Raw genomic sequence first — 25,757 nt, 5'->3', positions numbered from 1 at the left:
AGTGGAAATGTTATACTAACTAACAGGGAAGGCCTTGTTGGAGATGTGAAGGTTAGGGGCAGCCTTGGCTGTAGTGACCATGAGATCATGGAGTTAAGTATTGGGCAAGGAGGAAGCAGGGCAGCAAGTAAGATTACAACCATGGACTTCAGGAGAGCTAACTTTAGCCTCTTCAGGGATCTTCTTGGAAGAATCCCGTGGGAACAGGTCCCTAAGGGAAGAGGGGTCCAAGAGACTTAGTTGATATTCAAAGATCACTTCCTCCAGGCTCAAGAATGATGCATCCCAATAAGAAAGAAATTGGACCAAGGGGGCAAGAGACCTGCATGGATGAACAGTGAACTCCTGTCATTACTCAAGCACAAGCAGGAAATACACTAGAGGTGGAAGTAGGGTCAGGTCACTTGGAATGAATAGAGAGAGGTTGTCAGAGTAAGTAGAAATGAGACGAGAAAGGCCAACGCCCATCTGGAATTAAATCTGACCAAGGATGTCAAGGACTATAGGAAGGGCTGCTTCAAGTACATCAATAACAAAAGGAAAACAAAGGATAATGTGGGCCGATACTTGGAGGGGGGACCCTGGTAACAGAGGATGCAGAGAAGGCAGAGGTACTGAATGTCTTTGTTGCATTGGTCTTCACTGACAAGACCAGCCCTCAGGGATCTCTGGCCCAGGAGACCAGGAAAAAGGAATGTTGGAATGAAGACTTTCCCTTAGTCAAGGAGAATTGGGTCAGAGAACACCTAAAAAAACTTGACATTCACAAGTCCATGGGCCCTGATGAGATGCATCCACGCATCCTGAGAGAGCTGGCAGACACCATAGTGAGGCCACTCACAATGATCTTTAAAAGGTTGTGGTGATCAGGACAGGTGCCTGAGGACTGGAAGATAGCAAATGTAACCCCGTTCTTCAAAAAGGGCAAGAAGGACCCAGGGAACTATTGACCAGTAAGCCTCACCTCAATCCCTGGAAAGGTGATGGAGGACATAATTTTGGGTGCCATCTCTATCCACATGGAGAACAAGAAGGTGATCAGGAGTAGTCAGCATGGATTCACTAAAGGTAAGTCATGTTTGATCAACTTGATACGATGAGGCAACTACCTGGATGGATGAAGGGAGAGCAGTGGATATTGTCTACCTGGACTTCAGCAAGACTTCTGACACTGTCTCTTACAACATCCTGATAGATAAACTCAGGAAGTGTGGACTGGATGAGTGGATGGTGAGGTGGATTGAGCACTGCCTGAACAGCAGATCCCAGAGGGTTGTAATCAGTGGCACAGGGTCTAGTTGTAGGCCTGTCACTACTGGTATTCCCCAAGGTTCAATACTGGGCCCAGTATTGTTTAACTTATTCATCAATGACTTGGATGAAGGGGTAGAGTGCCTCCTCAGTAAGTTTGATGATGACAGAAAGATGGGAGGATTGGCTGATATCCCAGAGTGTTGTGCAACCCTTCGGGAGGACCTTGACAGATTGGAGAGATGGACAGAGAGGAACTGTCTGAAGTTCAACAAAGGTAAATGAAGGTTCCTGCACCTGGGGAAGAATAATCCCATGCATCAGTACAGGTTGGGGGCCAACCTGCTGGGACCTTAAAGGTCATCTAGTTCCAAGCCCCTTGACACAGGCAGGGACACCTTTTACTAGACCAGGTTGCTCAGAGCTCCATTCAACCTGACCTTGAACACTTCCAGGGATGGGGCATTCACAACTTCTCAGGGAAACCTGTGCCAGTGCCTCATCACCCTCACAGTCAAAAATTTCTTCCTAATATCTAATCTAAATGTACCCTCTTTCAGTTTGAAGCCATTCCTCCTTGTTCTGTCACTGCATGCCCTTGTAAATAGTCTTTCTCCATCTTTCTTGTAGGTTCCTTTCAGATACTGGAAGGCCGCAATTAGGTCACCCCAAAGCCTTCTCTTTTCCAGGCTGAACAATCCCAACTCTCTCAGTCTTTCCTCATAGGAGAGGTGGTCCATCCTTCTAATCAACTTGGTGGCCCTCCTCTGGACTCACTCCAACAGGCTGATGTCCTTCCTGTACTGGGGACCTCAGAGCTGGATGCAGTATTCCAGGTAGGGCCTCACCAGAGCAGAGGGGCAGAATCACCTCCCTTTATTTATTGGTCATGCTTCTGATGCAACCCAGAACATGGTTGGCTTTCTGAGCTGCAAATGCACATTACCAGCTCATGTCCAGACTCATACACCAGCATCCACAAGTTCTTCTTGGTAGGGCTCCTCTCAATCTGTTCATCCCTAAACCTGTATTGATACTGGGGCTTGCCCCTACCCAGGTGTGGCATCTTGCACTTAGTCTTGTTAAATTGCATGAGATTCCAGTGGACCCTCTTCTCGAGCTTGTCTAGGTTTATCTGGATGGCATCCCATCCCTCAGGTGTATCAACTGCACCACTCAGCTTGGTGTCATCAGCTCTGGTGAGGATGCATCTGGAGTACTGTGTCCAGTTCTGGGCTCCTCAGTATGAGACATGGAGCTCCTGGAGTGGGTCCAGCGGAGGGCAACAAAGATTATTAGGGGACTGGGACATCTGTCTTATGAGGAAAGGCTAAGGGAGCTGGGCCTGTTCAGCTTCAAGAACAGACGACTAAGAGGGGACCTCATTAATGTATATCAGTATCTAAAGGGAGGGTTTCAAGAGGGTGGAGCCAGGCTCCTCTTGGTGGTGCCAAGCAATAGGACAAGAGGCAACAGACAGAAACGGATGCACAGGAAGTTCCACCTGAATATGAGAAAGAACTTCTTTACTGTGCAGGTGACCACACACTGGAACAGGTTACCCAGAGAGGTCATGGAGTCTCCCTCACTGGAAATATTAAAGAACCTCCTGGATGCAATCCTGTACGATGTGCTCTAGGATGACCTTGCTTGAGCAGGGAGGTTGGACTAGATGTCCCCACTGTGGTCCCTTCCAACATTAACCATTCTGTGATTCTGTGAAAAGGACATGGGGGTGCTGGTCAACAGCAGCTGAACATGAGCCCAGGTGCCCAAGAAGGCCAATGGCATCCTGGATTGTATCAGCAATAGTGTGGCCAGCAGGACCAGGGCAGCGACCGTCCCCCTGTGCTGGGCACTGCTGAGGCCGCATCTCAAATCCTGTGTTCAGTTTTGGGCCCCTCATGACAAGAGAAACATTGAGGTGCTGGAGCATGTCCAGGGAATGGTGATAGAGCTGGGGAGGGGTCTGGAGGACAAGTCTGATGACAAGCAGCTGAGGGAGATGGAGGGGCTCAGTCTGGAGAAAAGGAGGCTCAGGGGGGACCTTCTCACTCTACAACTACCTAAAAGAAGGTTGTGGTGAGGTGGGGGTCAGCCTCTTCTCCCAGGTAACAGGTGACAAGATGAGAGGAAATAGCCTCAAAACATTTCTTCACAGAAAGGGTTGTTGAGCACTGGAACAGGCTGCCCAGGGAATTATTGGAATCACCATCCCTGGAAGTGTTCAAAAAACATGTGAATGTGGCACTTGGGAACATGGTTTAGTGGTGAACACAGTGGTGCTGAGTTGACACTTTGACTCAATAATCTTAGAGGTCTTTTCAAACCTAATCATTCCATGATTCTATTAATACCTCCTACAGAATAACAACCCTATATAAAAACCAAATATTTGATTATTTTCATCAATATATTTTCCTTAAGCAATAGCTATTATCAGGACTTGATTTTTAAATAACACACAGAATGTGTGCAATTATTTCTGTAGGAAAAAAGAGAGGGCGGAAACTGTCTAAAGAAATAGTTACCAAAGCAATGCAACCATGCACCAAAATACTTATCAAAGCTGTATACAGGATAAAAGCATTTCAGATTGAAGACTGAAAAAAGCACATAATTTTGCAAACAATTCCTTTTCCTGATATACACTTTCCATCTGAGCTAAAAATACTAACCTGAGCTCTTTTTTCTCTAAGTTCCTGCTGCTGTAACCTTCTTTTTTCACGTTTCTCTTGCAGTTTTTCAACCTCTTTTACACAATTGGATTTTCTACGTGCTTAAAGAAAATGATATAATTTTAAAATATTTTTAATGTTGCATGAATTTAGTATTTACACTATGACATTTCAATTCCAATTTATGAATGATTAGAATGCATTTATTTATATCAAATGTCTTTTCAAGCAAACCAATAACAGTACAAAATAATTACAGTAATTTAATTTCTAAAATGTATAAAATAAATGAATGCAAAAAAAATATAGGAATGGGACAATAATTACACAACTGAAAATATAATGACAATGACCCTCAAAAAATATTTGGATGTGTGATGATATTTGGTTACATGTCATCTCTTGGTTTGAATTAAAAGAAAGCTCAGGTACATAAAAAAACCACTGTCATGGTTAAAAAGACATAAGGAAAAACAAATTCCAAATATTAGAAAGAACAACATAATTGAAAAAACCGGACATTTAATGCCCAGAACAAATGAATCCTTGATACACAGTTTACATACAGGGAGGTTCAAATTCCTTTTTTGCAGCTTGAACTGGAGATATATCTGAAACACTACCATTCTGTTGAGAGGAAGAAGACTGTTCAGGAAGCTGAGCAGGACGCGTGCGTGCAGAACCAACCACTGCAAATGAAAAGCACAAAGCTCATCTAGATATGGAAGAGCAACATTTCTATCTAATTCTAAATACTTTATGACAAAATAAAAAGAGACGCCTTTCAAAACACAACAATTAATTGGGGAAGAGGGAGAGGAGAACCATACATGTAAAAAGTATTAATAAAGACATTCAGTATGCAGCTTCTTTTATCCTAGTGTTATATACCAACACAACATAATTATTAAGTATTGATGCTGCATGTGAATATTTTTTAATACTCCACTAAAAAATTAATAGAACTTATTATGTGAATAGAATGAATTATGTTGTTGTCCATAAATGACAGATGTTCTATATATGCAGTTGACTGTAGGCTTCCTTGAAAAGCTTTTTCAGAGTGCTGTGGCTAAACAACTGTTCACTTTTGCCATATTTTATTTATATTGTAATTATACACAAAAACCCAGTAGAAAAAAAGGACCCACTGTTTACATTGTCTAGATGTTACAAAATGGTCCCACCCCATTGAACCTACAATTTGTGGATGAGTAGAGGGATACAAATGAAAGGCAGCAATGTGCAGCTCAGTCTATAAGTGGGATAAACAAGCCTTTGTGACATTATACTGGAAAGTTAAACTTATTGATTCTATGATATGTAATAAGGATTCCTATTTCTGAAGATGCAGAGTGATGTCTTTTCCCAATGAATGCAGTGGGAGTGGTATGCGTACTAGCCTCTTTGGTAGAGCTGAATGTTTTGGTTTTCAGAGTTGCTTCAACCAACTCTGCTTCAGATGGCCGTTTTTCTGTACATGTTCCTAACAAGGTCTGCCAGAAGAGTATTGTCGTGGTTTTGCCCACCAGCCCATCCCTGGGGCTGAGGATGGTTTTGTCCAGGTAATTTCCAGACAAAAAGGCCAATCAAAAGTCCAGTGACGCCTTTGCTAATTACATCTTCAAGAAAATGGAAGAGAAGGTTTGTTTGTGCAGTTGAAATTAGGGGCAGCAGCCATGTACGGGAGAGGAGTAGCGGGCCCTAGCAGGGTCAGACTCCCTCCTCCCCCGGCTTGGGCCGGGGTGGGGGGAGCAGGTGTAGCACTGAAGTCCTCCCTTCTCTCTTGTAAGAGAGTGAAGAAAAAAAAGTTTAAAAGACGAACTGCTTGGACAGAAACCGCTGTGGAAGAATTCCAGTTGAAAGATAACGGAGCTTCCAAGGTCGAAGCTGGCAGCTGAAGCTGCAGCAAGAAAAGTGCAAAAGGGGGGGGCTTGTTCCCCCCCCCCCCTTTTTGCTCTCTCTCCTCAGCAGGGAAAAGACTGTAAGGTAATCCCTGCTACTTGTAAAAGTTTGTTGGAGTAAGGAGACCCCCCATGCGGCTGATAGAGGAGTCTGTAGATGTACGAAAGAGAACCAAGACTTCATGAGAAGGACTGAAGTGAGGCAGAGTCCTCGTGGAGATTTATGACCCTGAGGGAAACCTGTGCTGGAGCAGTGACGACTTAGGTGGGATACTAGGATCCGTGTATGTGTGGATCCATACTGCTGTTGAAGATTTTGTGACCCTGAGAAATCTCATGTTGGAGCGAGACGGTCCATGTGAGATGTTGGAATCCGTGTGTGTGTGGATCTGTGCTAGACCCATGCCGAGAAGTCTATCAAGGACTGTTCTCCCATGGGGAGGGACCTCCATAGGGAAAACAGGGGTGAACTCTTAAACCATTATCCCCTATAACCCTGTGGAAAAAGATCCATAGTAAGCAAGTGTCCCCTTGCAAGCCTATGGAAGGAAAACCCTTCGGGACCTGGATAACCTCCAGACTTCAGTCTTAGCCCAGGAAGAGAGTAAATCCAGCCCTAGAAACCAACACAAAACAAGAAAGAAAAAAAAAATCCAACTACAACGAGAATACTACTACTACTAAAAATCTATTACTAGAAAAAAACACTAAAACTCCAAAAATAAAAAATAAGACTACTTCTTCTCCTTGAACTAGTATAAAAAAAAAAAGAAATATTTCCATAAATATATAACACTTCAACTTAAATAAAAATTATTATAAATATAATTCTTTAATTTTTAATTTATTAATAGTTTTTATTTTACTAATAATAAATGTTTATGCTATTTTCCCCAAATCCTATCTCTCTTTTGTCTACAAAAACCTTCTCTCAACTAATAATAATTATATGAAAAATAAAAAACAAATTAACCCAAAACAAAACCACGACAGTGAAGGTAACACTTTTGATTAGCAGCCTAGAGATGACATTCCAAATGAAGACCGGCACACTGTGCAACATGGAGAAAACTATGGAATCAGGTATCAAATGGGATAGACAAAACAAATCCCTACATCATTCAAAATATGATAGGAGATCTAACTTATAGCATGAATTAACTACACTAAACAAGACAGTGTGCTGAGAAAAGTTTAATTAAAAGACCAACAAATACTTAGGCCAACTGTGAATAGTAAGATGCATAGGACCTATTAAAATACAAGCCATGGGGTTATTCCATACAAAACAAAACATTTACTAGAAGTGATGGATGGGAGGAGAGTCCATTGAGAAGATATGTCAAATTTAAACCATATTAGTTTGAAAAAAAATCCCCTCTTCATGAAGTTTCTGAATTAACACCCCCAGAGGCAAATGGCAGAAGACAGAAAGTGATCCCAATTATTGACCAGAAGAGTCTGAACACTTGAAAAGATGTGCAAGCCCACTTGTTTTTCAAGTTTTAACAGATAGAATGGAATTTAGCCTAAATTAATGTCAGTAGATTATTGTTTGGAAGAAGAATCATCACCACCATCAGTATGAGCTGCGGGGAGGCAGGGGTGACAAATAAAAGATTTTGGGCAAGGAGGAAGGGTGAGCTGATTAAGGATTTTCTTTGCTCAAGAGACCTTCCGCACCTGGAAGGTTAAGTCTGGGAGAGATATAGTGTGGGAACTCTAACATTCTGTCCTTCCCTTGGGCTGTTTTTGCTGAAACAGAAGGAAGTTTCTATTAAGGATGATAATTGTAGGTTGTTTAAAATTTCAAAACATTCTTTCCCACAGGCTTGGGGGGAAGGGAGATAAGAGAAAGTTAGATCTGTAAAAGAACAACCTAGTGGGCATCTGTGTATTGTCGGGTCTTTGATATGTAAGACAGGAGACCGGCTCCTGTGTGTGTTTTTTCCCACATTTCTGATTTCAAATTAAACTTTCCTCAATATTTTAACCCTGGTTTAGCTCTCTGGTGTGATGGTTTGGACTTGGCTCCCTGCCAAATGCCCAACCCCCCAGTAGCAGCCCCTCTCTTCCCTCCTTTCTACTTCCCCCAGGGCAAAGGAAAAAAAACTATGCAAATTGAAGAACTCGAAAACCAAGCTAGTTATATAAAAAAAAATATATTTTATGTATATTACAGTTAAGATGCTATGTACACAGCAAACGGGAATCCAAACACCCCCTGAAGGGATAGGGAAAGGGGAAAAAAGGGACAAAAGGAAACAAAAAGGGACACCGAATAGATATGCACAATCAAACCTGAGAACTAGTAAAATAACTAGTAAAACAAATCTCACCACGTCCCTTAGAAAGCAGGATTGGCAGACACTGCCAGCACTCTCCAAGCTTCCACGTGGCAGGTCAGTGGATGCTGCAGGCCTCAGCCTTAGATAAGCGAGACCAATGCAGGGACCCACTGTTCCCGAACTTCGGTGGAAGAGAAGAAGAACGAAGGCCGCTCCTCCCTTCTTATTTATACCACGATTTATGTAAAAATCATATGGAATACTGGGAACACTGCCCCTTCCTTGGTTACAAACTGGTAACCAGGGAAGACCTAGATTAAAACCACCACATCTGGTTACCTGCATACATATCAAGTCTTACAGTGCTTACTTTAATTCAGGAGAGAAAATAAAAACAATGAGCAATTCTTTCTCCTATTATTAGATACATTACATCTATATTCATCCAATACAAACTTTTCACCTATCATCCTGTGATATTTCACTATTTAAGCATAGAGTGAGAAATAACCTGTAGAGTTAGAATTAGAAATGTAGAACTATTAAGAAATGTTATATGACCAGGAGATTAAAATGTTCCCATATATTTACCTTCCTTGAAAGGGAAAGACATAACATTTACCTCTGTTATCTCTGGCAGGAGTGTCGTTCTTAATAGGTGTCACAGTTCGTCGACTCTTTAAAGAAAGAAATTTCTGTTATTTGATCACCTTATTATTGAAAAGGTAAACTGCAGTCCTTCACTTCTTTCCAGTTGATAAAAATAACATGACATCAGGAACAGAGGTGATTGCTGCCAAATTCTTCCCTGAAGAGCCCAGGGTGGACTGCTTGCACTAAACATATGGTTTCAAAACAACCTCCAAAACGTTTTCTATATTTTTCCTTGAGATATATTTAGTTATATGAATATTAGTCCCCAACTCCCTTTCTGCTAAACCTCTTCTTGAAAATTTTTAGAAACCCCTATTCATCATAGGAAAAAGAAAGGAACACAGTTATCAAGTAGCTCCACAGACACAAAAGTTAGATTTAAATATTTAAGCATAACAACATGTATAGGAGTACTTAAAGTTTAATATGGATATGTTACATAGGTATTACCAACCTTCACGATTTTGTTTACTTTGGCTGCTGGAGTAAGTGGTGGTGGTGTCTCTGTACTAGGTTCAATGTCTTCATCAGGTGCAAGATCTGGGTTAAGCAAAAATATGCTATCCAAGTCAATCTGTGTAAAAGAATATAAAATGCATTTATGAGTCTTAGAACAACATTCACCCTCTCCATTTGTCCTGATACTTTTGATAATAAACAATAAAGTGTTTATTTAGTGTTTTTACCCCACAATTTGTTAATTCTATAACCTGAATGGTCTTATTTTATATTCACTAAAAACAGTGTAAGCTTTGGTCTTCATATAAATTGAAAACATATCCTTCAGAAAAGAGATTAATTAAAAAATAACCAATTGTAGAAACTTGGACAACAAGGAGTTAATGTGCTGTTATGTTTCAAACACCAATAGCTGTGCAAGCCGGCAAGTTAGAATAGGATGTAGCTGAAGAGGGGAGCTGTAGGAAGGTAGGGCAGCACTTCTCTGAGGCCTATGTCCCTGTTCTTGTCCATGGTGACTGTCCAACATAAAGGACAGTGCAAGCACAGAAGTGGGATCAAGAAGCAGGCATGAACTGTTGACTGAAGGTCAATCCGATAGAGGGGGATCAAGACCACCAAAGACCCTCAAAGCCCCCCAACCCATTTCCAGAAAGGTCTAGAAGAACAGACTGTGCATGCTAACTCATTGACATGGAGAGCAAGAAATCTAATCTGAGGGCAGGGAAAACTTACCTATAAAAAGGTACCCCCACAAAGCCCAGGTGGTGCCCTCAGGACCCTGGACACCCCATCAGTTGGATTGATGCTGGAACCAAGACTGGTGATCTCCTTTCCTCTCCTACCTCATCTCTCACACTATCTGTCTTTCTGTCTTCCCTCTTTTATTCTTTTCTTTCTCTTACTACTAGAAAATAAGGGTAAAATTTATACCAATTTCCATGCCAAGTGTATGATTTGATAATAAAACTTTGTATGTTTTTTTTGACCCTTCTGGTTTTTGCCATTCCTTTTCGGCCACAGGCATCTATGAATCTTGGGTGCTCCCTTCCTCTTAGGAGTGGGATGCAACACCAAAAAGTATTCATAATTCTGTAAAGTGATTAAATTAAAACAGAAGTAGCTAGTATTACTGTGGTAATTTGTCAATTACTGCAGAATATGAAAGACATTTTGTAACATAAAAAGAAAGAGATCTCAATTATTTGAAATTTCCCAGACAGTGCAAAAGAAACAGATGAATTACAACCACCCAAAAAATAAAAACACAGTTGAAACCATGTCAAATTTATCATGCTATTTTTTTCCCTTATAAATGTTCCTCATTCAAAAAGCTGCAAAATGTAAGGGGGAGAAGGACAGGAACTTAAAAATTACTGACTTCAGAACTACTGAAAACCAGCTTCCTAAAAATCTTAGCTTTGGTCTCTATAGACTGCCATTTCCTTTGGCTGGACCTTTCAAAGACCTCACTACTCTACAGATTCTGTGTCCAGTGGGATGAGTTCAGTTGATGAGATCACCAGGACATTCTCACAACCTTTTTTTTTCCTTTTCCCCATGTTTTTACAAAACTGGTGAAATGCAATTATTCCTGAGCTGCTTCTCCAAATCTCAGCTGAAACTAACATGATCCAAAATTTACAGGAAAGGGGAACAGCAAAGCATAACTGAGAAACACAAAGTTTCTTAAAGAAAGCAAGATTGTAAAATTATTGCCTAAAACAAACAAACTAGCAGTTCAATCCCTCAATAATACAAACGCAAAAAGATTTCTAATCCAGCTCCCACTGGTCTCCTGTCTGAACTGCAAGTCATTCTCCCTCTCAAAAATTTGATTTTTCTACTTTCAAAAAGGAGTAACAAGGTCAACCTTTGTAATATGTTGTCGTGGTTTTGCCCACCAGCCCATCCCTGGAGCTGTGGATGGTTTTGTCCAGGTAATTTCCAGACAAGAAGGCCAATCAAAAGTTCAGTGACGCCTTTGCTAATTACATCTTTAAGAAAACGGAAGAGAAGACTTGATTGCGCAGTTGAAATTAAGAGTAGCAGCCATGTAGAGGGGGCAACAAGGCCCTAAGGAGGGCCAGGGCCCTCTCCTCCCCTGGCTTGGGCTGGGGGGGGCAAATATAGTACTGAAGTCCCCCTTTCTCTTCTGTAAGAGAGTGAAGAAAAAAAGGTTTAAAAGACATTGCTTGGACAGAAACCGCTGCAGAGAAATTCCAGTTGAGAGATAACGAAACCTCCAAGGTCAAAACTGGCAACTGAAGCTGCAGCAAGAGAAGTAAAGTGTGAAAGGGGGGGTTTGCTTCTTCCCCCCCCTCTTTTCACTCTCTCCGTTTAGCAGGGAAAAGACTGAAAAATAATCCCTGCTACCTTTAGAAGATTGTTGGGGTGAGGAGATCCCCATGCGGCTCACAGAAGAGCTTGTGGATGTACCAAAGAATTGAGACTTCATGAGAAGGACTGAGGTGAGGCAGAGTCCTGTTGAAGACCTTGTGACCCTTGAAGGGGATGATGCTTATGCTGGAGTGAGGACGGCTCAGATAAGCTTAGGATCTCAGTGAGAGATCCATGTTGCTGGTACTAGAGATTTGTGACCCTGAGGGAAACCCATGTTGGAGCGATGACTGCTCAGGTGGGATACTGGGATCTGTGTGTGGGATCCATACTGCTGTTGAAGAATTTGTGACCCTAAGAAAGCCTTACGCTGGAGTAAAAGCGTAAGGATGTTGGGATTCATGTGTGGGATCCATGCTAGACCATGTTGGAGCGGTCTATCAAGGACTGTTCTCCCATGGGGAGGGACTTCCATAGGGAAATAGGGGTGGACTCTTAAGCCATTATCCCCTGTAACCCTGTGGAAGAAGATCCATAGTAAGCAAGTGTCCCCTTGCAAGTCTATGGAAGAAAGACCCTTCAGAACCCGGGTAACCCCCAGTCTTCGGTCTTAGCCCAGGAGGGGGCTAGGCCCAGCCCTGGAGACCAACACAGAGCGAGAGAGAGGGATGAAAAAGTTCAAGCTGCGACAAGAATGCTGCAGAGTTACTGAAGAGAGAACTGGAACTCCAAGAAAGAAGAATAAGACTGCTTCTCCTCCTTGGACTGGTATAAAGGGGGTAAAAATATTGTAGATATAGTTCTTAAGTAGCTTTTATTTTGCTAGTAATAAATGTTTACTATTTTCCCGAAATCTTGCCTCTTTTGTCTGCATAAACATTCTCTCAGCTAATAGTAATTGTGTGGGGAGTGTGAAAGTAAATTGACCCAGAGCAAAACCACGACATATGTTTCAAAATCAAAAGATGAAAAACATTATTTAAAACTTATGACAAAGAGCTCAGGAAGTCAAATTTAATATACAACAGAAACCAGCATTTGCCCAATAACTCCCATTCAAAGTCTATAACCAAAGAATCATCGCATAAATTAAGATTTTTGTTTTTTTGTTTCCAGTGAAAATTCCAAAGCATAAGTCATGCAAATTACCCATTTTCAAAGAGAAAAGTTATAAAATAATTATGTTTACCTCTTTGCCTTTAGTATCTCCATTTTCAATCCATTCAACAGTTACACTTTCATTATCTTCATTTAGGGATGTTACCATAGCTTGGTGAATTCGACCTAGAAAGGAAACACAAATAATGAAATAACAGATGGAAAATTTTTCCAGAAATTATTTTAATCCCTGATCTGAGAAATGCAGATAGAAGCAGAAAGAGGGAGGTTTAAAAAAACAAAAAAGTGATAAATAGAAGAAAATTGCTGACCACATACTGTAAAATGTCTTAGATTTGATCCACTAACAGAGGCTCTCATCATCATGGCTAGGCTTCGCGAACGAAGATTTGAGAGGGGCTCTACCCACGCTTGTTACAAGCGCGCTGATGGCTAAAAAGGCCAATGCGAGATAGACAAATCCGGTTGCAGAACGTACAGCAGAAAGACTCCCCAGGTGATATCGAAAAGACTTGATTCTTTCTGCGTTGTCTTTTCTCCTCGAGAGTGATCCTGCGTGTGTTCTCAAAAGCAGCAGCAGCGTTATAGATGGTGTGTCTCCAGGCCTCCCGATTGGAGGTCCGGGTAGACCAATGGTGGTGATCAATATGGCCAAGGCTGAGGGATTGTTTCAGGCAGTCCTTGTATCTCCTCTTCGGGGCTCCTCTCTTGCGGCAGTCAGTGGCAAGTTCCCCATATAGCACGATCTTAGGGAGGCGGCAGTCCTGCATCCTGGAGACGTGCCCTGCCCAATGCAGCTGAGTTCTCAGCAGCATGGCCTCAATGCTTGGGACTGCTGCCTGTTCAAGGACAGATGTGTTGGACACATAGTCAGTCCAGTGGATGTTTAGGATTGTACGGAGGCAGAGCTGATGGAAGCGTTCTAAGAGACGCAAGTGGTGGAGGTAAATGACCCATGATTCAGATCCATATAAAAGAGTAGACAGTACAATGGCTCTGTAAACACTGATCTTAGTACTTTTCTTCAGGTGTTTGTTTTGCCACACTCTTTTACAGAGTTTACCAAAAGCACTGTATGCCTTTGCTAACCTGTTGTCAATTTCAGCATCAATCTTACCGTCTGAGGAGATGATGCTTCCCAGGTAATTAAACTGCTGGACTGATTTGAGCTCTGTTTCACCAATGGTGATATGGGGATGATGGAAAACTTCCTGAGGTGCAGGCTGATATAAAACTTCTGTCTTCTTCAAGCTGACTTCCAGACCAAAAAACTCAGCAGCCTCTGCAAAGCAGGATGTTAAACGCTGCAGAGCTACTTCTGTGTGGGCGACGAGGGCGGCATCATCAGCGTAAAGCAGCTCACGGAGAAGATGATTTAAGGTCTTAGTGTGGGCCTTCAGTCGCCTTAGGTTGAAAAGGCTCCCATTGGTACGATATCGAATGTAGTGTCCCAGTTTAAATGAGACAAAGGTCTTTTGCTGAGGATGGATTAGGAGAAAGAGACCCAAACTTCCTTTTCTAAGCAATTATAAATCCGAAATTAAGAGGTTCCGACTGAAGGAAAACAAATTATGGAAAAGGGAAAAAATAACAGCCCTTTATTAAAAGGTATGTGTGTATTAACAGGAACACGGAAAAAACCAAGTAAAACAACCAAGCAATACCCCTATACCCACCAATAATCCCCTTCAGGAACAAAATCGATAAACGGGCAAAAGGAAAATTAAGTAGTTCAATTTTTAGCACCCTTTGGTGCAGTTCCAGCCACAGTCAGCAGGGGGCGCCGTCGGGTCACTGGAGATGCAAAACTTGTAATGTCTTATACCATTCACCAGGTGGCGCTGTTGAGTTATCAAAGGTGCAGAGCTTGTAATGTTCTATAGTAGTCACCAGGTGGCGCTGTTGGATCACTGGAGGAGTAGAACTTGTAATGTCCAGTACCCGTCACCAGGCGGCGCTGTGAGATCCTTGGTTGCCTCCAGGTGGTGGGGGAGGAGGGGGAAAGGGGGAGGGAAACAGAAAGTTCTCCCAATGGAAGAAAACTCACAATTTTCAGTTGGTGAGGATTTCGCAGTGAGCCAAGCCTGCAGCTACCAACAGCTGAGCAGAGAACAGCAGTAAAAAACTCTCCTCCGACAGGAAAAGACAAAAAAGAAACCAAGCAGTCTCTCCTGCTTGCTGCAGCCTCCCCTCCGGCTCCAGGGCTGAGCTCCAACCCCCTAGAGCTGAGCTCCAACCCCCAAACCCCAACTCTTTCCACACACACACCCTAGCCTTTCCCCATTCCTCCCCCATTCGTTGCTAGGCGACTAATGTCTCGGTCATTTAGGGATCAGGCCAACTCCTTTGTTTTATCTGATGGCCCATTAACAGAGCACACACGCAAGGGGGGGAAGGAAAGAAAAATTCCTTGCTAAAATCAGAACTATGACATGTAGACACCGTTTTCAAAATTGAGGTCTGTCATGGCCCTTTGGAGCATCATGCTGAAGAAGATCGTGAATAAGGTGGGTGTGAGAATGCAGCCTTGCTTCACACCATTAGCTACTGGAAACGGCTCAGAAAGTGCATCACCATATCTGACTTGACCACGCTGGTCCTCATGAAGCGAGATGATCATTTTGAGGAACTTGGGAGGACATCCTAAACTTTCCAAAATCTGCCACAGATCTTTTCTGCTCACAGTATCGAAAACCTTGGTGAGATCAACAAAGGTAACATAGAGTCCTTTGTTCTGTTGCCTACACTTCTCTTGCACTTGTCTGAGAACAAATACCATGTCTGTGGTACCTCTGTTGGCTCGGAAACCACATTGGCTTTCAGGTAGAAGATCTTCTGCTATGGTGGGTATATATCTGTTCAAAAGAATTCTTGTAAGGATTTTACCAGCAATGGAGAGCAGAGTAATACCTCGGTAATTTGAGCAGTCTGATTTATCTCCTTTCCTCTTGTACAAGGTGACGATGACAGCGTCACAAAGGTCTGAAGGTAGTTCACCTCGTTCCCAGCAGCGCACCACAAATTCGTGAAACTTAACATGGAGTGCTTGGCCACTGTGCTTCCAGATTTCAGGTGGGATTCCATCAACCCCAGCTGCCGGCGCCGGCAACAGAGGCTCTAATGGGATAGTCAATGAACAAGTGAAAAACTTAAAGAACAAAAAACTGAGTGGCAAGTAAATGAAATACCATGTGAAAGCCACATGACTTGGACTCTCTTTTCTGAATCTCCCTTGGGTGGGAATGTTTCCTGAGATGCACTTTACAAAGGCTTGTTTGTCTCCCTTCAAGGCTGATACAACATTAAACATCCCATCTTCGTCTGTCTGGCTGGGAATTCCCCCCTTTCGTCAATGAACACACGCCACTGCCAACACAGGAGTGGAGGAGGGAGAGGACGACCTTCTCCCCAAAAAGTTCCTCTGCAGATGGGTCAAGTCTGTCCGATGAAGTCTGAGCAGGTCTGGGCTGGGGGCAGAATAGGGCATAGGAACATGGAGGCAAGTCAGGGTCAGAAAACAGCCAGATGACCAGGTTGAAAACAGAGTCAACCTCCGACCCCTCAAACACACACCTTGCCTGAGTTAAGGCCAAAGTGAAGTCACTTCCATTTCCTGAGGAGAGGGGAAAAAAACCTCATCACCCCCTCCCCACAGTCTAAGGAGGGCCATCAGCTTGGAATGCAGGCCTGCTAGTTAGTTCTTTTGTGTGTCAGTTACCCTAGGCAAACCCCTTCCCCCTCCCTCGTTCAACATCTTTCTTTTACAGCGATGCAGGGGAAAGGAAAATTCCCTGTTTGGTTTTTTTAGAACAAGTAAACCTATGACAAACATCCTCCAGACCCTGCCTGTACAATCATATCTAATACATACTACCATAAATACCCTATAAACTGAACTCATTTCACCTATATGTTAAGTGGTCTGCCTCTGCTATTCACCCCAGAAAGTTGCACTAACACCTTGTTGTCAACATATACAAACTTTTTTCCAGATTACGTGTTCACAGTCATTTAGCACTGTGCTTTTTTTCTTTTTATGACTTGTATAAAGACACCTGTCCAAGAATGATGAGCTTTTCTGAGTTTCAGTCTGTCTCCTTTTCCAACACTGGCAACAAGGACTAGGTGCAACATCCCACACAGGCTCCAGACTGCTTTCCACAGGAACATTCACTACCAAATTACAGTAATTCTAAAATTGCATTCACTTTTCCCTTTGTCACTTCACCCTGATAGGTTGTGTGATCAACTATGTGATAAGTAGAGGAACACGGTTTTATTCCAAGCAAATTAAAATAAACAGAGGGTACTAACAAAAGAACTATTTCTGTATATTTACTAACTTATAGGTGTACCGTGGAAGCTGTAAGGTGAAGGGTCCCGTCTGGACCTAACACCTGGGAATCTTTTGCGGTCGGGAACAGGGAACAAATTATAAATAAAAATGTATTCCTCTGTGCCATGTGGATACACAGAGAGGCACCCCATGCCTTGCAATGTGAGGATGATGCAAGACCCCCCTGTACGAGCCCAGGGGAGATATGTTACAACCAGCCAGAAGGTAACACCCACCTCCAAAGCAGGGAAATTACCTTTTAAGGCAACAAATGGACAATGAATGAATATTCAACAACTGATATCTAAGGGTACAAAAAGCGCGGTTTTCAAACAACAGGGTGTGCTCTTTGTATGATTCAGAGGTGCACCCAGTGCTGGAAATGGGTACTCACCACTGCAATAAAAAACTCTTGCTATATTTCTTTGTCCTGCAGGTATTTTTGCCGTCTTCAAAATTCAAGAAAAGAAGTAACTTATAACAAACTAGAATATCAAGAATTTTCTCCTGTCATTTACAGTTTATGATCTCCCAATTTATAGCATAAGCACATTTACTTTTTGCCATGTTTTACCTCAGTTGTTTAATTCCACATCTCCTAATCTTCCCGCATAATATAAATCTCCACAGAGATGATACTCCCACTCTAACATAGTAATGAAGTTTCCTGAGAACAATGTTACTTTCTGTGCTATGACCAGAAATCGATAACTATAATGGATGGAAAAAACCAGCCATCCAGTCCCAAAACTGATCCCAGAAGGCACACTATTAGGTAGAAATTATTAGGTACAGTACCATCGCCTGTCTTAAATACATTACTGTTCTTGCATTAAACTTCATCTGAATAATATTTAATGATGTACAAAACAATTTATTGAAATTCAGAGAAACTTCTGACTGACCTCTGTAATGGGTTGATATGGTAATGCTGCGCAAAGCCTCTCCCATACTGATGCACTGGCAGGGTCAAACTCAGGTCATGTCATCCTGCGCTTAGCTCCAGGATTCAGCACTGCATTTACTCACTCCACATCTAGGATGCCAGTTTGAGACACAGAAACTAGAAGCACTTCAGCACCTGTCCTCCATTGTTTACCACTACTTTTAGTTGAGGCACTTAAGTTCCTAGAGTGTTTCAATTAGATTTGTAATATCCATCCTCCACCACCCCCACCTCAACTTCCATTTTACTGCAAAATCAAGCAGGATGAGTTAAAATCACTTCCAAGACTGATGTTAATGTGATGGCTGATTGCTCCATGATACAAAATTCTTTTATTCAGTTATGTTTGTTTTGTCATTGCAGTACTGTAATAGTTTTTGTTTTGTTTTGTTTTTTTTTATTGGGGGGAGCATAGGGATAAGTAACTCTTTTTGTGGAAGATTTTGTTACCGAGGAGTCAGTTATTTCTTTTAGGAAAGACTTGCCTTGCCGCTGTCTCAAAATAGTGCTGATCTCTCCCCCCCAACATTCCAGAAACTCGATCTCTGATATGCGAGGAGAGAGCAGATGCCATAGGCATAGGCCTTCCCATTCCAGCAGGTAGAGAAGGGGGAGCAGAGATAATAAAAACTCAAAGGAGAAAATAGGAGATGCATTTTCACCCATGAAGATCCAATGCTCTACATCATAAAAAAGTGGTTCTTGCATCTGAAATAAAGCTTTTTTCTAATCCTTCCGCAGTCTTGTCATTCTTGGAAAGAATACCTGCATATGTTTTACCTTACAATTTTGGCGTAGAATCAGCAGTTCCCAAGAGTAACCATGCAGTGGTTGTGGAGAAGATCAAGGACTGGGGGGGCCATGTCAGTGGTCCCCTGTGTCATGAGATGGCCGGGCGACACATCTTAAGCCTCTGTAGCTGCCTTTTTCATAGTTGTATCTCTCCTGGAAGTCTGGTTTGCTGTGAAGTCTGTGACTGGGGCAGACCATGTGGGATGGGTTCTGCTGACAAGACTCGGAGCCCTGGACCAGGAGATTGTGGCTTTGTGGGGCCAAGTAGTGGCCCTGGCAGAACAACTCAATGGCCTGGAGTGTGCTCGACACTTGGAACATGCAGCATTAGGGGCTTTTGGTCAGAAGTCAGGAACTTCAGCAGCTCGTGGAGCATTTGGTGTCTTGCATCTCTGGCACATGGTCTATGGAACAGGGTGCAGGTACAGTCTCGCCTACCTGAGTTTTTGCCCTTATGGATCCCTCTGGGATCCAGGGAGGTGGGATGGACCTATTTTGACGAAGTCTTTGGACTCCAAAGTTGAATTTGGGCCTAGGTCAGCGGACATTGACCTAGTGCAGGCCTGACCCCTGGATGTGGACTTTTGCTCAGGAGGTGGTGCAGATTGCAGGAGCGTATTCCCCAGGGGCTTTGAAACAGTCAGGACAGAGATAGGGCTGCTGTGTAGGGGACTTCATTGAGACTCATTACCTGGATGAGCAGGTGAAAGCTATCAAGGAGCTTGGTGACCATGTGACCAACCTGCGGAAGATGGGGGCACCAAAATACAGCATGGCCGAGTGTCCCAGTTTAAATGAGACACAGGTGTTTTGCTGAAGATGAGTTATGAGAAACCCAAACTCCTCCCTCTAAGCAATTATAAATCCAAAATTATGAGGCTCCGATTGAGGGGAAAAAAATTATGGAAAAGGAAAAATAACAGGGATGTGTGTATTGGCAGAAACAATGAAAGGAAACAAGTAAGACAACCAAACAATAATCCTGTACCCACATATAATCCCCTTCAAAAAAAATCAATAAACAAGCAAAGAAAAAATAGTAAACAGTTCGGTTTGAGCCCTTTAGTGCAATTCTAACTGCAGTCAACAGAGGGTACCGTTCCGTTGGGTCACTGGAGATGCAGACCTTGTAGTGTCCTGTGCCAGTCTCCAGGTGGCACTGTTGGATCACTGGAAATGTAGAGCCTGCAGTGGTTTATGCTGACCAGCAGGGGGTGCTGTGGAATTACGTGGGGGTAACACCCTCCGGAGTGTGTTGGAGAAACCAAAAAAAAAATGGATTTTCCTCCCCTCCCCCACACACTGGGAAAGGGGAGAGAGAGGGGGGAGAGAAACAACAAAAAAAAGTCCTCCCCAATGGGAAAAAAACTCATTCTGTTCGCCTGGTCTAATCATGTGATACAGTTTTCTCCCTTTGATGTGCACAAGGACCACTGCTAAGCAAGAAACAAATGGGAACAGGGAAGGGGAAAACAACTTCCCAAAATAGTTCCTTTCCAATGAAAATCCAAGTAGGATCCACAGTTGGCAACCAGGTTGAGAACAAAAAAAAACCTCTCCGAGCTCTCCTCCGACCTTGTTCCAGCCTCAGAAGCAAGTCCGAACTCTTCCCCCCATTTCCAAAGGAGAGGAGAGAAAAAAAGTAAAGAGGAGTTCCTCACCCCCATTTCCCAGGAGACGACATTCTGAGCCATTAACCAGAAAACCATTTCTTTTTCGTTTCTTAACTGCTCACTTGACAGACCTGCACGCAGTGGGCAGGGGAAAGGGAGAAATTCCTGCCTAGTTTCCAAGAACCAGAAAAACCATGACACCGAGTACCTCTTTGACAAGCACACCCTCTGGGAAAGTGACAATGACAGCTGAAGTCTGACCCAGAGCCACACTGTGGGTTTCAGTGGGACTCCTACTTACTGTCCAGTTGTGCATGCAGCTTCAGCTACCGAGAGAAACAGTTCCATTCTCTGTACCAAATATCACCCCCCCTCTCTCTCATGCTTTATGTACTGCCCTCCAGCCAATAAACTGACTTGGTTCCAAATTTTCTTTAATTTTTTTTTGCTGGGTTTAAGAACTGGTTGGAGGGCCTGGCCCAGAGAGTGGTGGTGAACAGTGCTGCATCCAGTTGGCGGTCGGTCACTAGTGGTGTCCCCCAAGAATCAGTGTTGGGCCCAGTTCTGTTTAGTATCTTTATCGATGATTTAGATTGAATCCACCATTAGTAAATTTGCAGACGACACCAAACTGGGAGGGAGTGTTGATCAGATGAAAGACAGGAGGGCTCTGCAAAGGGACCTGGACAGACTGGAGAGTTGGGCTGATTCCAATGGGATGAAGTTCAGCAAGGTCAAGTGCCAGGTCCTGCACTTTGGTCACAACAACCCCCTGCAGTGCTAGAGTCTGGGCACAGAGTGGCTGGAGAGCAACCAGGCAGAAAGGGATCTGGGGGTGCTGATTGACAGGAAGCCCAACATGAGGCAGCAGTGTGCCCAGGTGGCCAAGAAGGCCAATGGCATCCTGGCCTGTATCAGGAACGGTGTGACTAGCAGGAGCAGGGAAGTGATTCTTCCCCTGTACTCAGTGCTGGTGAGGTCACACATGGAGTACTGTTTCTAGTTCTGGACCCCTCAGTTCAGGAAGGATATTGAGGTGCTGGAGCAGGTCCAGAGAAGAGCAATGAGGTTGGTGAAGGGACTTGAGCACAAGTCCTATGAGGAGAGGCTGAGGGAGCTGAGGTTGTTTAGCCTGGAGAAGAGAAGGCTCAGGGGAGACCTCATCACTCTCTACAACTACCTGAGAGGAGGATGTAGCCAGGTGGGGGTTGGTTTCTTTTCCCAGGCAAGTATCAGTAAGACAAGAGGGCATGGTCTTAAGCTCTGCCAGGGGAGGTTTAGGTTGGATATTAGGAAGAAATTTTTTACAGAGAGGGTGATCAGGCATTGGAATGGACTGCCCAGGGAGGTGGTGGATTCTCCGTCCCTAGAGGTTTTTAAGATGAGACTGGATGTGGCACTTAGTGCCATGATCTAGTAACCATGGTGGTGTTGGATCAAGGATTGGACTTGATGTTCTCAGAGGTCCTTTCCAACCTGAATGATTCTATGATTTGATGATTCTATGTATGCAGTGCATGTGCCTTTATACACTGTCACCTTCTGTATTTCTGGTTCTGGTGGGGAAAGCCTTCCTTACCAAAAGGGGTGGAATGTAGGGATAAGTAACTCTTCTTGTGGAAGATTTTGTTACCGAGGAGTCAGTTATTTTGCTTAGGAAAGGCTTGCCTTGCCACTATCTCAAAATAGTGCTGTTCTCTCCCTCCTCGCATTCCAGAAGCTCATTCTCTGATATGCAAGGAGAGAGCAGATGCCATAGGCCTTCCCATTTGTCGTGGTTTAGCTAACTCTTGTAAGCCAGGTAAAGAATTTTCTCCCTTCCCCCTGGCTATCAGGTAAGCATTTAACAACACAAAAGACATAGTCCCTTGGTTAATGGTCAAGAGATTAGTCTCCTAGGGAAGGGGACAGATGAAGGAGTTAATGTTTATCTTTTTCCCCCATCTCCTGGGCAACAGGAGAGGAGTTGGGGGGGGGTCTACGGTGTGGCTGGAAGAAGGTGGGAGGGGTGGCTGGATGCAGCCTCCTCTCTCTTCTCTCAGACAAGTTAGCCAGGAGCCTCGCCTGGATTTTTTCCCCCCGGATAAGAGCTATTGTTTTGTTTCCTGCCCTGGAGGTTTTTCTTTTTCTTTTGGTTTTTTCTTCCTTGCACCGTTTTCCTGGAGGACGGAGCCCGGTTAAGAGAGAGAAAGAGAAAGGACTGGGCAGAGCAGTTTTTTTCGACCAATCAGAGTAAGTGAAATTGTCTGACCCCTTTTCCCCTCTCCCTCTTCCCTTTCCCAGTGTGTGGGAAGGGAAAGAAGGTTCTTTCCAGGATCTGGTTTTTTCCAGGATACTCACGTGGTGGGCTCCGGACATTACAAGTTCTGCATCTCCGGTGATCCAACAGCGCCACCTGGTGGTTGGTACAGGACATTACAAGTTCTGCATCTCCAGTGACCCGACGGCGCCCCCTGCTGACTGTGGTCGGAATTGCACCAAAGGGTGCAAAATTGAAATGTTTACTTTTCCTTTTGCTGGTTTATCAGTTGGTTTTTGAAGGGGATTATTTGTGGGTATAGGAGTATTGTTTGGTTGTTTTACTTGGGTTTTTTGTGTTTCTGTTAATACACATACTTTTAATAAAGTGTTGTTATTTTTCCTTTTCCTTAATTTGTTCTTTTCCTTCAATCGGAGCCTTTTAATTTTGGATTTATAATTGCTTAGAGAAAGAAGTTTGGGTCTTTTCTCCTAACTCACCCTCAGCAAAAGACCCTTGTCTCATTTAAACTGGGACACCATTCCAGCGAGGAAAGAGGGGGAAGCAGAGATAATAAAAACTCAAAGAGAAAACAAGAGGTACTTTTTTGTCCCTGAAGGTCCAATGCGCTGGATAATAAAAGTGGTCCTTGCCTCTGAAATATACCTTTTTTTTAATCCTTTCACTGCCTTGGCATTCTTGGGAAGAATATCTCTATATCTTTTACCTGCAGAGTTTGAAGCTGATAACTCACTTGTCTATCATTGGTTCCTGTGTTGCCATAGTTATTATATTGTCTCCTTGTATTGGCTATCTAAATGGCCAATCCCCTCTTTTCCCCACCAGCCCATATAAGCTGGGGGATTTTTGAATAAAGCTTTCTTTGCTGCTGGACTCCCTGCGTGCTGCGTGGTCTCTGTCTCGCCTCCGCTGCCTGTCCCTGCCACGAGGGACAGGCAACGGGGGAGTGGGGGTGATCTCAGCCCCGGAAACCTTCACAGAGCGGCGGGGAGAGACCCTCGAGAAACCACACAAACTGCTACATTTACCTTGTTATTTTTTTGTGTCTTTTTACCCTTGTTATTTTTTTGTATCTTTTTACCCTTGTTGCAGCACATCACATACATTTTTGGAGTATACCCTCCAGTTAAATTTCATCCAAAAGGAATTCAACATGCTCCAAGGTCACTTTCAAAGCAAACTAAAGCATAGCATGAGAATGTATGGGATGATCACAAGATACATGTCCAAAGCCCATTCTTAATCTGAACTGAAGTGCTTGTACTGTTGCACCCCTGTGGTCCCAAGAAGCATGCTTAGAGCACTAAGACCTCTTAATTTTTTAGGGTTATTCACTTTGACCTATGCAAAAGTGAGAAAACTACATTGCAACCTCCCACTATGATGCATGGTGTTACATGTTTATCTCTTTCCTATATGCTTTGTCGTGTGCCTTTGCATACTGCTACATTCTATATTTCTGGTCCTGATGGGAAAGCCTTCCTTAAGCGAGGGGATGGAATGTTAGGATAGAATACTCTTCTGGAAGATTTAGCTATAAGGAGACAGTTATTTGCTTAAAAAAGCTGTCCCGCCTAAAAGAAACATCTTTCTCAAAGGCAGTTTTGATGTTTTCTCCCCCTGCATTCCAGAGAGGTTCTCAGGTTCTCTCTCTGGTATGTGAGGAGAGAGATAACACAGACTTGTTACAGTTGGCCAGCAGGGAGGGCCTTGGGGACCAGGGATGATAAAGCCGGAAGAAGAACAGGGAGTGCGCCTTTCTCAGGTCCAGTGTGTTTGAAGCACTGTTAAGTTTAGTGTTCTTGACTTCAGAAATAAATATTCCTGCAATCCTTCCACTGCCTGTCATTTCGGGGGTACCTGCATGTTACCTTACTTCACAGAGGGGCAACCATCAGGTTGAGGGAGGTGATTCTCCCCCTCTACTCTGCTCTTCTGAGACCCCACCTGGAGTACTGCATTCAGCTCTGGGTTCCTCAGCACGGGAAAGATGTGGACCTGTTATAGCAGGTCCAGAGGAAGGACATAAGAGGGCTGGAGCACCTCTGCTACGGAGACAAGCTAAGAGGGTTGGGGTTGTTCAACCTGGAAAAGAAAAGGCTCCAGAGAGACTTCATTTCAGCCTTCCAGTGGTTAAAGGGGTCTTATAAAAAAAAGGGAGAGCAACTTTTTACAAGGGCAGAGAGTGATAGGTCAAGGGGGAACAGTTTTAAACTAAAAGAGGACAGATTTATATTAGATGTTAGGAAAAAGTTCTTTACTCACAGGGTAGTGAGGCATTGGCACTGGCACAGGTTGCCTTGAGAAGCTTTGGATGCCTCATCCCTGGAAGTGTTCGAGACCAGGTTGAATGGGGCTCTGAACCACCCAATTTTAGTGGGTGGCATCCCTGTCTATGTCAGGGGGGTTGTAACTAGATGGTCTTTACAGTCCCTTCCAACACAAACCATTCTGTGATTCTATGATTATTCCTCTTTCTCATTTACATTACAATTATTATTATAATTAGTACTACTAGCATTATATTTTACTTTGTTTCAATTATTAAACTGTTCTTATCTCAATCCTTTGAGTTTCACTTTTTTCTGATTTTCCTCCCTGGCAGGGGAGAGTGAGTGAGCTGCTGCATGGTACTTAGATGCCAGCTGGGGTCAAACCACAACATTCACCCAGGTGTAATTTACTACTTTGCTTTCATCTTTCCTTCAGCAAAGCAGGAATCTTAAGCATGTTTGATGGGATGCTACTAATTTTATTACAGTGATTCCTTAAATGTACTTTTTATAGATTTTAGCACAGCTTCTTAACACTTTATAAGAACTTATGTTAAAATAGGACTCTTAGCTAATCATTCTTGTACCAAATTTTGAAATATTGTTTAATGTTTCTTGTCAAGGATTTTAATAGATAGAGATTTTTTTAGCAAGACAGAGAATATCTTATCTGTAGAGAATGTACCTAGAAAAAACATAGTAGGCACATTGTTTGACATGGTCTAGTAAAAACTACCCAAAGAGGACCCAGAAACCTGGAAATTCCTCCAAGCAGAGCAGAGTCCTCCTTCATGGGAGGAAGGGGTGGTCTTTTTGGGACCACTGACTGAAATCTGGGAGATGT

At 43.2% G+C, this 25,757-nt stretch overlaps 1 protein-coding gene across 1 annotated transcript in view; it reads right to left on the bottom strand.

Annotated features, from left to right (window-relative positions):
* LOC114066348 (kinesin-like protein KIF2A) overlaps window positions 1-25,757 on the bottom strand; it is a gene marked incomplete at its 3' end in the record, with an annotated part of 73,292 nt that overhangs the window by 25,519 nt on the left and 22,016 nt on the right. Inside the window, exons 2-6 of the mRNA XM_027900956.1 lie at window positions 12,764-12,858; window positions 9,230-9,349; window positions 8,744-8,798; window positions 4,496-4,618; window positions 3,930-4,030 (exon numbers count right to left, since the gene is read on the bottom strand). Coding sequence (XP_027756757.1) covers window positions 3,930-4,030; window positions 4,496-4,618; window positions 8,744-8,798; window positions 9,230-9,349; window positions 12,764-12,858 — 494 coding nt within the window. The remainder of the gene's footprint in view (window positions 1-3,929; window positions 4,031-4,495; window positions 4,619-8,743; window positions 8,799-9,229; window positions 9,350-12,763; window positions 12,859-25,757) is intronic.

The sequence above is a fragment of the Empidonax traillii genome, unplaced genomic scaffold, assembly GCF_003031625.1.
Source record: "Empidonax traillii isolate 1590-97213 ecotype Southwest subspecies unplaced genomic scaffold, ASM303162v1 scaffold759:size305195, whole genome shotgun sequence".
Classification (NCBI taxonomy): Eukaryota; Metazoa; Chordata; class Aves; order Passeriformes; family Tyrannidae; genus Empidonax; species Empidonax traillii.
The sequence above is the reverse complement of the archived record's forward strand: the minus strand, read 5'-3'. Positions and strand labels throughout refer to the sequence as shown.